The sequence below is a fragment of the Pseudopipra pipra genome, chromosome 1 (assembly GCF_036250125.1).
Source record: "Pseudopipra pipra isolate bDixPip1 chromosome 1, bDixPip1.hap1, whole genome shotgun sequence".
NCBI lineage: Eukaryota > Metazoa > Chordata > Aves > Passeriformes > Pipridae > Pseudopipra > Pseudopipra pipra.
Genome location: NC_087549.1, coordinates 5319681 through 5334622, shown reverse-complemented (window position 1 = coordinate 5334622; position 14942 = coordinate 5319681). Strand labels below are relative to the sequence as shown.

General features: G+C 40.8%; 1 protein-coding gene across 1 annotated transcript in view; it reads right to left on the bottom strand.

Annotated features, from left to right (window-relative positions):
• COL22A1 (collagen type XXII alpha 1 chain) overlaps positions 1 to 14942 on the bottom strand; it is a 222523-nt gene that overhangs the window by 80964 nt on the left and 126617 nt on the right. The window contains exons 17-23 of the mRNA XM_064644186.1: positions 13114 to 13158; positions 8600 to 8653; positions 7210 to 7263; positions 4718 to 4753; positions 3168 to 3197; positions 2225 to 2278; positions 1274 to 1327 (exon numbers count right to left, since the gene is read on the bottom strand). Coding sequence (XP_064500256.1) covers positions 1274 to 1327; positions 2225 to 2278; positions 3168 to 3197; positions 4718 to 4753; positions 7210 to 7263; positions 8600 to 8653; positions 13114 to 13158 — 327 coding nt within the window. The remainder of the gene's footprint in view (positions 1 to 1273; positions 1328 to 2224; positions 2279 to 3167; positions 3198 to 4717; positions 4754 to 7209; positions 7264 to 8599; positions 8654 to 13113; positions 13159 to 14942) is intronic.

Genomic DNA, 14942 nt, shown 5'->3' with positions numbered 1-14942 from the left:
GATCAAATGACATCTCTAATCAAATGATCATTAGCAGCAGCATTTTCTGTTCTGTTGAAGGTCCTGACAGATCACTGTCCTTTACTCAGCTAATATGCTCTATTAATCTTATTCAAGAAACAGCAGGCTTTAAAAACAGAACAATTCTGAATTTACCAACTCATGAGTAAAGCACTGCACAGTTATTTGCTATAGTGATGTTTTCTAAGGACTGGGAAAGTAAAGGAAAGCAAGTAAATACCCTTTTCCACTGAGGCGCTGACACAAGACTGCATGTAGCGTTTCCCAAGGAGAAGATTCCTAACAGTCATGCTTACAGCTCCATTTAATAGCATGCAATCCAATGAAAAGTCTGTAGAAAACCAGTTACCAAGGTGTTTATTCCTTCCCTGTACTGTCCTTTGCCCATCTCCTTCCCATGCTCATAGACAGTGCTCTCACACTCAGTCTGTTGACAGCACTGGTGCTGACTCAAGTGCAAAGCACTGAAGGCAACCCCCATGACCTCCTCTAAGGAATGAGCTATGATCAAGTCTCTGTGACTACTTAAAAAAGTGACCCCTCAAACAGCAGTACTGAGACCCAAGTGACTGACTCCATGAAGGCTAAGCAGGTGTCTCACTTCCACTCTTATCTGTTGGAAGATGTTCTTCATGCGAACAAGCTGAAGCGAGGAAAGGCAGTTTCAGAGCATGAATTAACATGTATTAACATCAGGTCCACCATGAAATTTACACTTTAGCAGTACTTAAATATTTGAAGACATAATTCTGTGTCAGAAAAAAATCCAGTATTCTTTCATACACAGGAAAACTAAGCTCCTGATGGAGAATGGTTCACCAGCTGCCATTTTGTGGGACCTTCTCTTTGAGTACAGACCAAACAAAATGGAAAACATTAAGTATTGTAAGCGTATTTACATTTATTTGACTTCCAGGACAACAAAAAGTTCTCTGAACTTTCAACCTGACCACGTTACTACTGGCCCTACACACTCAGAGCCGTATCAAGAATCCTCTTGGCAGTATGGGACAGATGTAAATCACATGGAAGCACACGGAAGGAAAGAAATCACACTACATACAACCTGTGGACTCCAAGAGATACTGAAAGCTGCTGGACCATAAAGAAGGAAGATAGGAAAGGATCTGGGCCTCTAGGATCCTTAAATAAGTAGAAAAGTATATGTGAAGTGGGTGAAAGCAGCAAACTTCATTGAACAAAGGCATCCCAAGCCTCTTGAGAATCAAAATAAATAAAAAAAGAAACTCACCCTTTGACCTGGTAAACCAGGAACTCCAGGCTTGCCTTCTAGACCAGGCTCTCCCTTTAAAAGTGAAAAGTTTTAGAAAGTTAACAGAGTAAGAGAAACTAATTAACTGTATAACAATTTCCTAGCTGATCTGTGCTACCATTACTGTGTGGCTACTTAGGCAACTCTTACCTGATATTTATGCTGTCCTTTGAGCAGAAGAGAATGAGAAAACAAGATAGAGAAAAGTGACAATGCCCTGATTAAATACAGAGCACAGAACTATATTTAAATTACATAATTCAAACCAGATTTATGTAAGTAACAGATCTTCACAATGTCATCAATTTTACAAAAGCCAATCGACAGTGAAACACAGTGAACAATTCGAAAGAAAGGAAACAGTGTTTGCAAATGAGGCAGCAGTGACAATTTGAAATGAGATATCCTGCAGAGCTGGGTTATAAAATATAACTCAAATAAACTGCAATTTAAGTTGAAATTAAGAATGCTGGCATGTGTTAATTGTTGCAAAAATTTTGTGGAAACGTGAACACACATACCCAATTCTTAGTTTTCATCCACAAAATATTTTAACCAAGACCTTGTGGCATAACACCAATGCCTTTGACAGCAACTGTTCCCTGACCTTCATGATGTGACAGCTCACAAGTTATCAGTGAGTGCCTCTCTGAGATGTGCTGATTGCCTATACAGCTCTACAGGACATTAGAAATAGAAAACCAGTGAGGTTCTGCATGACAACAGCCTTGAGGCAAAGTCTGCCCATGTCCTGGGTGCCACCTCCCTGTGTTAAGAGTGACCATCCACAGCAGAACACCTTCTCTCAGCAATGAATTAAAATGGAGGCTGTGGGCACTGTTTAAATATCTTAGTGCCTGAATAACATATGAAGTTTTGGAGTCTGAGTCTCAGCTTCTGGAATGGCAAACAGTGAGAGAAACAACTTACTGGAGGTCCAGGAAGTCCAGGTTGGCCTTGTGGTCCTCGTGGCCCAGGCTTTCCCTACAGAAGTGTTTTTTTAAAAAGAAAGTTAAAATATCGTTATGAAAAAGTGCATGGGCACATGAGTCATGTTGTCTGTCTTTACAGGACCTATACCACCCCTTTCCCCATAGGTCCCAAAAAAACAGTGCAGAGACCAGCTGGTTTTCTCCTTAAACCTCTGACTACTTGAATTATCAGCACTCATTAGACTGTCCACAGACTGATCCACCCACACTCAGAGGGCATTTATCCATAACTGGCTCTTTGCTTTTTAAAGATAGTAACTCTACCAAAGACACTGGGATATCATGAGTATTCCAATAAAACACTGCGGGTTGGAGGTTTGATGGTGGAGAAGAACAATTCTTGCATGAACAGCTTCAAAAGGCCTTTCCCCCAGGCCAGCACAGCTCGGAGCGGCTTTAAAGTATCGATTATATGACGCAAATTATTATATTAAGTAGCAGCTAAATGCAAATTAGGCACCTACCAACACAAAATCAAGTTTAAATATATTTTTTTAATACATAGGGCTAACAGACTGAAGCACGGGATATGCTTCCCAGTTTGAGTGTCCAAGTTCAGAGACAAAAGAGGCATAAAACTCAAATACAGTTTAACTTTAATATTAACCCTTCCCTGTTCTTAAATAATTGCATAGCTGACAGTACAATTTGTACTTCTCGTTCGCGTTAGATTCACTGCACCTGAAAAGAGCATTGCCCTTTTTCCTTTCTTGTTTATTTTCTCCACTGTAAATAGGAATACTTATTTATTGATTTCCTGATAATGCTTCCATCCACCTTACTTTTACAGTATTATTTTAAAGAAAAACCTAACTGAACAGAAAACAGAATTACATTAAAATATTCTTGCAATGAAAGAATAGATATTGAATCTCTCTTACTTCCTCTCCTTTTAGGCCTTCAATATGCACCTGCAATAGAATCGCAGAGTCATAAAGAATGAAAAAAGTAAAGACAAGGTGCAAGGGTATGATGGTCTCCCTCAGGGTATTTTTCTCCCCTGGCTATTCCTTCGGGTTGCTCAGTAACTCCTACAGCTCTTCAAATCCTGTTGAAGGCTGGGGGATGTTTTCTATTTAAACAGCTCAGGCTGACACAAGTTACCTATTGACACAGTTACCTATGAAATTATTTGTGTGGCTGTATAAACAGCAAGAACTTAATTCATTATCTCATCATATAAACAAGTCAGTCAATTCCCCAGATCTTCTTTTACTCAAAGTTACAAAGATCAGTTGAACACAGAAGGCATCACATAACCAGCAGACCAGCTTGAGATATGCCCTGCCTGTTTTGCACCCACCTGCTGTAGCTTTAGGCTCATTTCCAGCTTTTATATGCATCTTTCAAAATTTCTTGGCAACTCCTGTCACGTCATTACTACCACATTTGAGCAGGACAGTGAAAGGTTCTTACCCAAACATGAGGGTTTTTTCATAGTATTCTTTTTCTCATTCCTTTGCTTTCTACCACATTCTGGGTAAGGTAAATGCCTGCTGTCTTTCCCATGATTACCAGGGAGCTTCTCATTCTTGTCTTTAGCAGCCATAGTCAAAGAGTGCTGTTTCCTAATACTAATCCTATTTTTTTGGCTAGTAAAAGGTATACTACCTAACTGCTTTATTACCAGTCCATGCAGAACTCAGTTCTAGACCTCTCCTCTGCATACTTCGTGATAAATCTTCTTCCATTCACTTGGAGATGATCTCTTCGTACAGACAATATTAGTCTCAGGACATTCTTACATCCCTGCCAGTGATGTCCCTGGCATCAGTGAAGGCATTGCTGAAGGCAGAGGGAGGGATGCACTAAGGATGATAAATCTAGTGCCACAGGAAAGATAAGCCCCATTCTCCTGTTTTCTCAGTTTTCTTTTTTCATCCGTACTTCCAGCACATCGGGTGCTGGTTGTCTTATATTCCACCAGGACTTTTTCAGACATAAGCCAAGGAAAGATCATTCGCCCACATCAGAAATTGCCTTTTTCTTCTCTCTCCCCAACTCTCACACTGAGTCTATGTCAAAGGCACTCAATTCTGGAATTTCATTTTCTTTTATGACTTTTACAGGCTCTATGTACCAAAGACCACTTGGAATCAACTCAATGACTGTCAGAAACCACACAGTCCTGTCATAGTATTGCTCTGTCTGATGCACCCAAGGAGTGCTTTCATTGCCTCTTCAAGTCCTGAAGAGGCACTCACAATATCCCAAAATTGTGGCAGTGCTTCTCTTTGTCGGAACCTATCACTTCCCTTCTTCAAAAATCTTCACTGCCTATAGTCTCACTTTTTTGAAAAAAAAGAAAAAACCACCAGAAATATTTAAGAACATCTTTCAGTAAGATCCCCACACCCCTCACTTCCACCTTCTCTTCTCATGCAATAATCCCTACAAAGTATGAGAAAGCTGAAAAAACAATAATTCTTACTGAAGTGCCAGGCAATCCTGGAGGTCCTGGTTCACCCTGCAGGATAACACAAAAGAAATTAAAAAACATAACACAGACCACAACAATACACGGCACAATACTTAACATAATGCAAAATGAAAACAAACCTCTGAGCATATTTTCCAGCTGCTGTTGTACATTCTTATTTTCAATACCAATCTGCTCTGCTCTGCAGAGGAATAAGTCCAAGAACTAGTTCGGGTCTGTATTACTGTGATGTTTACATTGATTTAATGACATTTAGTGACTTAAAATGAATGATGCACTAGATGCACCATAGCAGTACATTTGTGCTTCAAAAATCTTATATTGGATGTCCACATACCACACAAATTAACCTGCTTGATGCTTAGACCCCAACAGACCCGCAAGAGGATGGATATTTGGGGGGTCAAAAATGTTTTTGTTTGTTAATGACCAAAATAACTTTTCAAAAAAAGTAAGAGCTTACCCCAAGTGATTTTATAGAGCAAATCATACTATATACTATATAGGACACTGAGATGCTACACCCTTTTCCCATGAGTTATTGTCATATAGGCTATCAATTTGTTCCAGTCCATTTTTCTCCAACAATGTCCACCGTGTATTATGCTTTAAGACTATGAATCCAGAAGGTATATCCTTTACTTTAGGTATAGACTGGTGCTAAATTGATCACATAGCTTCCTTCCACACTCTGTTCATTACTCACGTAGGTCTCTGAATGACCCAACATATTTTTTGTATTCTTTTCTCTGAAGACAAGCTCAACTAGTATTTGTTATTTATTCATAGAGTCATAGAATGGTTTGGGTTGAAAGAGGTCTTAAAGATAGAATTACTGAATCATTAAGGTTGGAAAAGACCTCCAAGGGCATTGAGCTCAACCTTTGACTGAACACCAGCATGTCAACTAAACCACAATCACTAAGTGTAACATCCAGTCATTTCTGAACACCTCCAGGAATGCTGACTTCACCACCTGCCTGGGCAGCCCATTCCAATGCTTATCCACCCTTTCAGTGAATAAATTCTTCCTAATGTCCAATTTGAACCTCTCCTGGTGTAGCTTGAGGCCATTTCTTCCTGTCCTGTTGCTACTTGCCTGGGAGAAGAGACTGAGCCCCACCTGCCTACAACCTCTTGCCAGGTAGTTGTATACAGTGATAAGGTCCCTCCTGACCCTCCTTTTCTCCAGACTAAACAACCCCCGCTTCTTCAGCTGCTCCTCATATGACTTACTGTCTAGACCCTTCCCCAGCTCAGTTGCCCTTCTCTGGACATGCTCCAGCACCTCAATGTCATTCTTGTCATGAGAGGCCCAGAACTGAACAAGGATTTGAGGTGTGGCCTCACCAGTGCCCAACCCAGAGGGACAATCCCTGCCCTGGTCCTGCTGGTCACACTATTGCTACAGCCCAGGATGCCCTTTCCCCTCTTGCCCACCTGAGCACACTCTGGCTCATGTTCAGCCACTGTCGACCAGGACTCCCAGGTCCTTTCCCACCAGGCAGCTTTCCAGCCACTCTGCACCCATCCTGTGGTACTGCAGGGGTTGTTGTGACCCAAGTGTAGGACCTGTCACTTTGCCTTATTGAATCTCTATCCAGCCTGTCCAGAATATCCAGTTCCAGCTGTCTTGCCTTGGACAGGGATGCCACCCACTAGATCAAGTTGCCCAGGGCCCCATCCAAACTGGTCTATTCTGAAGAAATACTGAAGAAACACACAGCAGCTGCTCTGAAAGTGTTGGACCAAGGAGCAAAACGTCTTCTGAAAGCACCAGATGCGGCTGCTTCAGAGACATGGATGAAGTGTTATGAACTCAGGACTGATCACTACTGCAGAGAGAGAACAGAGAGTATTGCTTCCAATCTCTGCATTCTTGGATAAGCTCACTGCCTTATCTGGAGGAGAAAGAGAGAAAGAAATCCAGAACTGACTATGCCTTTCCAATCATGCCAAAGACCTGTGTCGGAAATATCAAAACTACAACATCATCTCTAACAGAGAGGGAAATATAAGGCTGCCCTGAAAACTTTAACAACTGTAAAAATAACAAGGTCAAAATTGCTGCTGAGTGCAGTGAATAATTATTTTGCAGGTAAGAGGCTCAGAGTCATTTTATTGACACTTTTTGAGTCAATTATACATCTCCTGGGTCAGAAAATCAGCTTCTACACAAACATATTGACATTTCTTAGGTGAGGAAGATTTTCTGACCCAAACCGCATTCTATTTCCTTCTACTCTCACTATGGGGGCTTAACAAAGAGCAGTGGAGCTATAACCAGGCACACTTTAATACCCACTTTTACTCATTTCAGAAGCAATGCCAGGAAAGTTAAACATTTAAATGGATATACACTTCAGTAACACACAATGAGATAAATAGCAGACCAACAGCTCTGATATTTTCAGCACTGGGGGCCCAAGAAGAATTAACAAATGTGTTTCCAAACCCCTCCTGTGCATCCCATCCCACCTTACCTTTTCTCCTTTGGTCCCACTAGTACCTGGAGGGCCGGGGCTGCCAGCAGGGCCCTATGAACAGGTAAAATGGAGAGAAAACACTTTGTTTTTAAAGTACCGGAAAAACATAAGGCTGCAGAAATTGGCAGCACAAAGGGTGATGTCTCATTGCACTGGGATAGGAGCTAATAGAACACACGAGGCTGCTTTGGCTCTGCTGCATAGAGAAGAAAGAGAACAATGATGGAGATGCCACAGCAGCCACAATAACACCAACCCAACTTCAGCTGGTTCAAAAGAATTGTAGTTCAGTGTCAAACTGAATTGTAGTTCAGTATCAGTGTCAAACACAAAATTCAGTATCAAATTCAGGTGTGAAGATCTGCCCACTCCTAGGTGTCTAGACATGAAAAGGGAAAAAAAGCTTCCAAAAACCCAACTTCTGTAACAGGGCTTCACTTGGAGAAATTGTTCCTTTGGAACAATAGACAATCAAGATCCATCTTCATGTCCTTGTGCAATTTCCCACTTCATCTACATTTGCTGCAAGTAGAAACCAGTTCTGTAAGCAGTATAATGGGCACAGTAAACACAGCTCCCTGAGATTCCAGCGCTGCCTGTAGCACCAGAAAACATTTCCATCTTATGAGGATAGTGATAAACACTAACTAGACACACACTTCTCCATACAGGGTAAAGCGTGACTGAGAAACAGAGCAGGATGCAGATGCAGCAGCCTGGAGGCTTCAGGCTCGAGGGTGGCAATGATTAGCTGCATGGCTTTTGGAAATCACTTCTAGCCTCTACTTCTTGCTTTGTCCTTTGCTATTTAGACCAGAAGATCCTTGAGAGGAAAGGATGCCTCTCATTAAGTATCATATCCTGAGTAATGAAAACAGTCTTGTGGGATCTACAGATAGCGGTTTTAGACAAAGCATTATGTGTCTGATCAGCAGAAATGTACTGATCTTTTAGACAATTTTCTGGTTTGTTCTTGTCTTAAAAATGTAAATAGTTCCAAGTTTTTTTGATTGAAAACAAACCAGATGTATTAAATCCAGTTCTCTTCCTTTCATGTTGTGGGAAGGGAAAAAAAAGTTCATAAAAATCAGGCTTAAACAACTGAATTTTTATGTGTGATTTCTTATATGTTTCACAAAAATTAAGACAAAGATTTAACCTATCCATTTGAAAGGACTGGCATTTTCTTTAAATGTATATTGCATTATAGTTTAATTCGAAAACCAACTAAACAAAAAAAACCCCAACTGTACCCACAAAAACCCTTAGAGCAGGCATGTGGGGGGATCCTGCCATGATTCAGCAGCTGCCCAGGATAAGTCTCAGTTTTAAGAGTCAACTTTCACTCTTTTCAAAAAAATGCTTCCAGTCATTATATACAACGTACCTGTCTCCCCTCCACACCCGGCTTTCCAGGGAACCCATCCAGGCCTCTCTCTCCCTGGAAAAAGAAGACAAAAAAACACTATATCTCAAATCCATGGTGTTTGGGTCACTACTCTGCAGGTGATGTCCATGGTATTTGCTCCAACAGTAAGGAATAAGGAGAGAAATTCCAGACAGCCCAATAGAGAAAATGTCTAAAGTTCCCACGTCTTGTACCACAAAAAGTTGCTGTGACCAAAAGCAGCTGTGTAGTAGTTTTCTATGTTGGCATCCTTCCTCTACCTACTGGAGTGGGTTCACAAAAACTGGGTAGCATACACCAGGAGAACCATCAGCCTGGAATAGCTCTTACGAAAATAATGAATCCACAATCCAGCAATAGCTCAGTTTTCCCCAGTAAAGAAAAAGTGTTTTGGTTTTCAACTATCCTTTCTGTAACTTGGGGGAAAAATTTATCTGTTCCTTTATGTCTTCAGAACTGGACAGTACACAAAGTCCACAGCAATCAGTTTCACTACTTTATTTTTATTACCTGAAGATATGGGATTTTTTCACCTGCACCTAAACCTGACTTTTTCTCGCTACAGTTTCAGACTAGTGTTTCTTTTCCTAACCTCCTGCAGAGAACAGACTGTTTCCTTCGTCTTTACAATATTTTATGTATTTGAAGACCTACAAAACTCTCCTTTCAAACTTCTCTAGACTTAACAACCACAATACTTCTAACTTTTCTTCATGCGCATGTTTTTCAGACTTCTGACCATTTTTGTTTCTCCCCTTTGTGCAGTTTCCAATTTTTGCATGTTTTCACTGTATCTAAGTGCATGAACCTGGACACAGTTGAGGCTTTGAGCAGAAATATTATTTCATGTTTCATAAACTATTCTTCTGTTTAAATGCCAGGACAACATCTACTTTGCCCCAAAGCCCCTTTCACAGGACAGCTCCTCAATCACTTGTTCCCAGTCTTTAGCGCTGTGAAATTTGTTGTCCTACACCTATGAATCATCCTGCAGTTTCCCCTTCTCAATCTCATCTTCTGCTTTGGGAGATTATGTTTTCAAGATAATTTTGAATTCTGACCCTGACCTCTACTGTACTTCCACGTTCAAGCTTAAGATATTCCATATTTTATAATCCAGGTTCTTGATAGAGAAAAAGACTGGATCAAAAACATACTTGTGCTGAACTTCAGTCTTACAGATTGTGGTCCTTGACCATTTCAGCTTCTTTTGTTAAAAACTCTTTGAAACAGGGACTTTCTTTTTCTCTGAAAATTCCTTAAACCTCTCTAAAATGGAACACAGATTTTACTTGGATGTTGTACACACAGCTGAATATAAACTATCAAACGCACACACAGTGCTGATGCAAACGTGAATGTGCGTGTAAAAACAAATTGTACAAGTACAAGCACGAGCAGTGACAACAAACTGTTAGTTTTATTCTATTTTTTTAATGGTTCAGATATTTTAATCCCTTTAGAACTGTTATTACCTACAAACCCACACTTAACGCCAATGGATTTAATTAGCTCCTTTTGTAAACTACATTGATTTAGAAAGTCAGAAATGGATTTGCAAATCACTTTGTTTATTTTTCCTCCTTAGAAAGTCAATCAGTCTTCTAACATAAATATCATTTTAAATTATGTATTCAAGGAATGAAATTAGAGAGACCCATATCCTACAGAAAACCAGTGTCAGACCCCAGATACACTTGATTTTAGGGTGATAGTTTCCATATTAATGGTTTCCTTTGCACTGACTGAACTATGCATATCCTGATTTCAAGACTTTCAGTAAGCAACATCCTGGTAGATTGCTGACAAAATGTGCAGTGCATTCCCAGGAGAATTTTTAACATCAATATACTGCAGCAACGAGTACTTCACACATGCTGGTTTAGCTGCCAAAACAGAAAAGTGTCAATGTTCTTACTGCTAGTAATGGGGGCTGGGAAAGGCAAATGTATTATTTATACAAATACATAAAATAAAGCTCTTTGAAAACACTCCAAATGATTGTGTTTTCTGTTGTTTCTACAGAAAAATCTGTCATTATAAATATTTGTTATCATTTTTTCCATTCTTTAAAGACAGCTGCTTAGTGAAAGGTATTTTTTTCCAACAGAAAGAACAAACACATTAAAGTTTTATTCTCAAATTTTCACTTTAAGACTCCATTTCTTTCTCCTGTGCTCTACTGGTTATCCTGCTTTTAAGCACTGGAAGAAAATGGTGAAGAGTCATAAGGAACTGGGGAAAATCCCAATTTCACCAAAACTTCAATGCTACTCTCTGACCTCTGCCAGTTAGAAAAGGTAATGATTTGTTGAAAAATGATTCCCCACGAGTCTGGAAAAGGGTGAAGGAGAAAAAAAACCACTGCAGAGGGATCTGACAGCAGCAGACCAGCCCTGCTGCCTCCTTACACAAGCTCTTCTCAATAAAACAGACAAGAATCTACAGGATGGACATGTGCTTTTGCAGCAAAAGCAATGCCCCATGTCACACTGGGACTGCTGCACATGCCTAAATTAACATGCCAAGTATCCCTGACATACCAGGTTTATGTTGGTGGAGAAATGCATTGTGCTTGTCTCCTGCAGAGTCTGTGCTGGAGTCTACAACGAGCCCACTGAGTTCCAAAAACATGAGAGATCCCTCCTGTGGTGCAGTAGTTTTCCTAAAGTTCAAGTGTAACCAGTACTATTGGATTTGGGAACCTCAATGTAAAACCTCAATATTTACATCTAAGGTCCCAAAATATATGGATAAAGCAGCAAGATGTATTATGGGATATGTATGCTTTTTTGATGCTCAGGGTGCAGATGTGATAGAACAATACTCAGTGCACAGACTGGTGTTTTCATCTGATATTATAAACTCTTTTCTCCTCAGGCACAAAGAAACACAGATTGTGTAGGTGTCAGTATTCAAGTTACAGACTGAAGAGCAGACAAGGAAATATTTGGCCAGTCGAATTTACGCCCACTGCTTTCACAGTAGTACTTACTGGTAGAAGTTAAAGTAATGGCAGTGGGTGCTCTGAGACCATCATTAAAACGTGGAAAAAAATCAAAGTACAATCGTTGTAGCAGAGATTTGGCTGCTTCAGGAAAAAAAAAATAAAAAAAAAAAAAAACAACTCAAAAAACGGACCTTAATTGTGCATATCCTTCTAATGAAATGAAACCTAATTCATTTCTTCCCCATTTTAATCTTCCTCTAGCTTAGTCAGCTTAGTCAGCTGCTTGCCCACACATAGCTCCAGCTTCCTCTCCCATCAAGGTGATTTCAGAAAGATGGATTTTCTTCCAGGAGCCAAATATTCCAGCAGATTAGACAATCTTGCCTCTGGAAAAGCAGCAGAGGCACTGGGTGGACTCAGCACACTGAACCAGTTCTGCAAAGGGCTAAGGGAAAAGCATGAGGAAGATAAAGTATGATCCAGCCTTTTGCTCTGGTTGCATCAACAAGGATAGGTAATACAAAATATAATTCTGGCTATTTTATCATAAACAGCAGAAAGGACACTGGTAAAGAGAAACACAATATCTCACACTAGGGGTCTATTGATAATTTTTACTGGTAGGCAAAAGTTTGGTGTAAATTGCCAGGTTTCCTCTCCAGAAAATGGAAGTGAGAGGGAAATGGGAACAAGACTGTGCTAGCAAGCCAATGACTCCCTCTTTACAGAGGTATCACTAAAGAGAGTTTAAACACAGGCAAAGCTGCCAGACCATCACTGAGATATCTCAGGACCAGCTTGAGTCATAAGCAAGACAAGGCACTTCTGGGGAGCCTTGAGCACTGTCAAGCAGGTCCACAGCAGAAGTAGGTGCATATCTGATGTGTCTGATCACAGATATCAAACTGCTATAATTAAGACTTTACATCTGCCCATATCTCTTTTTAAAGGCTTATTCCAGGTATAATAGGCACTTGGTCTCTTCCATAACATAGTTTGAATTACAGAGTGTCCTGTACTGTGTAAAACAGCTATTCCAAGTCAGGAAAGAACATAGAACTAGGAAGCAGCTCCATTTGGATGAAACCTTTAACGTAGAAACTACCTGGTACTTAATGCTCCTGATTTAATAGTGATGGGAGAAGACAGAAACATAGGAAGTTGGATAATCTGAGTAAATGGAGCAAGGTGGATGCAGATATTGTCAGCAGCAGTCAGTGGTCATTCACAACCCTCAGGTGATACACATAATGTAGGCACCCCTCTAGATCTCCCCACTGGTATGCCTTCACTCCAGTCCTCTCTCTCCTCCATCCCTGGCTACATACAGACAAGAAGTCCCTGAATGTGTGCTTAGTAGACAGCAGAGATCCATAAAGCTTTCCTGAATGCCCAGGGCACATGGGAGAGCACTGGGAAGTGCAGCATAGTGAGGAAACTCCATCATACATCCACTTCCAGAGCTGCTGGTCTTGCAGCCCACCTCACCTAATGGTCAGAGGAAAAAAACAGCCTGGCTTTTCCTGGCATGCAGCAGGAATACCTTGTCTCCTCGTGTTCCCTTTTCTCCTCTTTCTCCTTGTAGACCCTAAAAATAAAAAGAAACAGAGATTATAAAGTTCAATCCAAGTAGAGGCATAGTTACCTCCTCTAATTAGTCACCAAGTCACTGTGCACATCTGCACAATCTATTCAACTGAACCTCAAGGACATTTTCAGTTGCCAGTCCTCAAAGTTGGCCTCAGGCATGGTCCAAGCAGGCTCACAGAGCAGGGACTATTTGTGGGCCCAAGAACATCTGTAACATTATATTGCCTGCAGACAAGCAACCCTCCTGCCAACAGCAGTGTGGAGGGACAGGGAACACACCACAGCTGCAGATGGTCTGGAAAACAACCAATGCTCTGCATTTTTCATGTTCCTTGTAAACAATGAGGACTCTGGTAGAGGACGATACTGATGGGAAAACCTATCGCATAAAAAAGCAAGAATTCCCATTCCTAGTGGGTCTGGATGCAGTAGCTAGGCAGACAGCAGGTAGCTCTGAGAACTGGCAAGTGTTAGATGTACTCTGACCCGGAGGCCCAGCACATTTTTGTGCCGTGAATCCAATGCCAGTGTTCCTCTGGACTGCATAATTCACCTCCTCCCAGCTACACCAGAAACATTGCTGGAGCTCAGTTTGATGTGGCACTAACACAGGCCATCAATTCAACGGGCAAGAACCATATTTCACCTTCCCTTGGCATAGCAAGCACCTTGTATTTTACTTTTATTGTGGAAACTGAGCAACCAGCTAATAGCTATAGAGAGACAGATATGCTTCAGTCAATAGTGACTTGTCTGAAACTGCCAAAGCTTAAAATGCTGCTTACTATTACAGCATATTTGTATTTAAACTTCCATTTACTTTACACTGCAGTGGAGGCTTACCTCCCAGCTAATGAGAGCTGCATACCTGGGTATATTTGGAGGACTTAAGAGGGTTTACATAATCAACCAAATGAGCAGGGATATTTTCACCTAGATCATGTTGCTCAGCATCCAGTCCAAGCTGGCCTTGAATATCTTCATGGATGGGCCATCTACCACTTCTCTGGGCAACCTGTTCCAGAGTCTCACCATCCTCATTGTAAAAACATTCTGCTTTTTTTTTCTAATCTAAATCTACCCCCTTTTAGTTTAAAACCATTATCCCTTGTCCTACCACAACAGGTCCTGCTAAAAAGCTTGTCCCCACCTTTCTTATAGGCCTTCTTTAAATATTGAAAGTTCACAATAAGGCCTCCTAAGTGCCTTCTCTTCTTGAGACCAAATCACCTCAACTCTCTCAACCTTTCCTCACAGGAGAGGTGCTCCAGCCTTCTGACCATTTCCATGACCCTCCTCTGGACCTACTCTAAGATGTCCATGAATTTTTCTTGTGCTGAGGACCCCAGGGACAGAGATGCTTACTGGATAGAATCTAATTTATTTTGGTCTGGCTGTCTGTTCACTGGAGGCAGATTTGTCCACTGAGCCCAAAGACTATTCCCTGAGAGTTTTGAAAATATGACTGGAAACTTGCTGAGAGGTGGTAATTTTTCTTGGTGTTCTACGAAGTTTTCAAGCACCATACAAATGGTGCCTCATCACAGACCAAAGTAATTACATTATGGTGAGAGAATCACAAAATCACCAGCTGTTATCTCAATAATAAAGTCAATTCTGCTGACATCTCTCTACTGGCTACACGTCTGTTCTCTTTTAAAAAAGTCTGAAGAAACTCAGTGAAGTCAAGAAAGTGTCACCTTTTGGACATAGTGCTGGTAAGGGGCCAGACATACCATATACTGCTTAATAATAACAATTAAAAAAGTATAGCTGGACAGA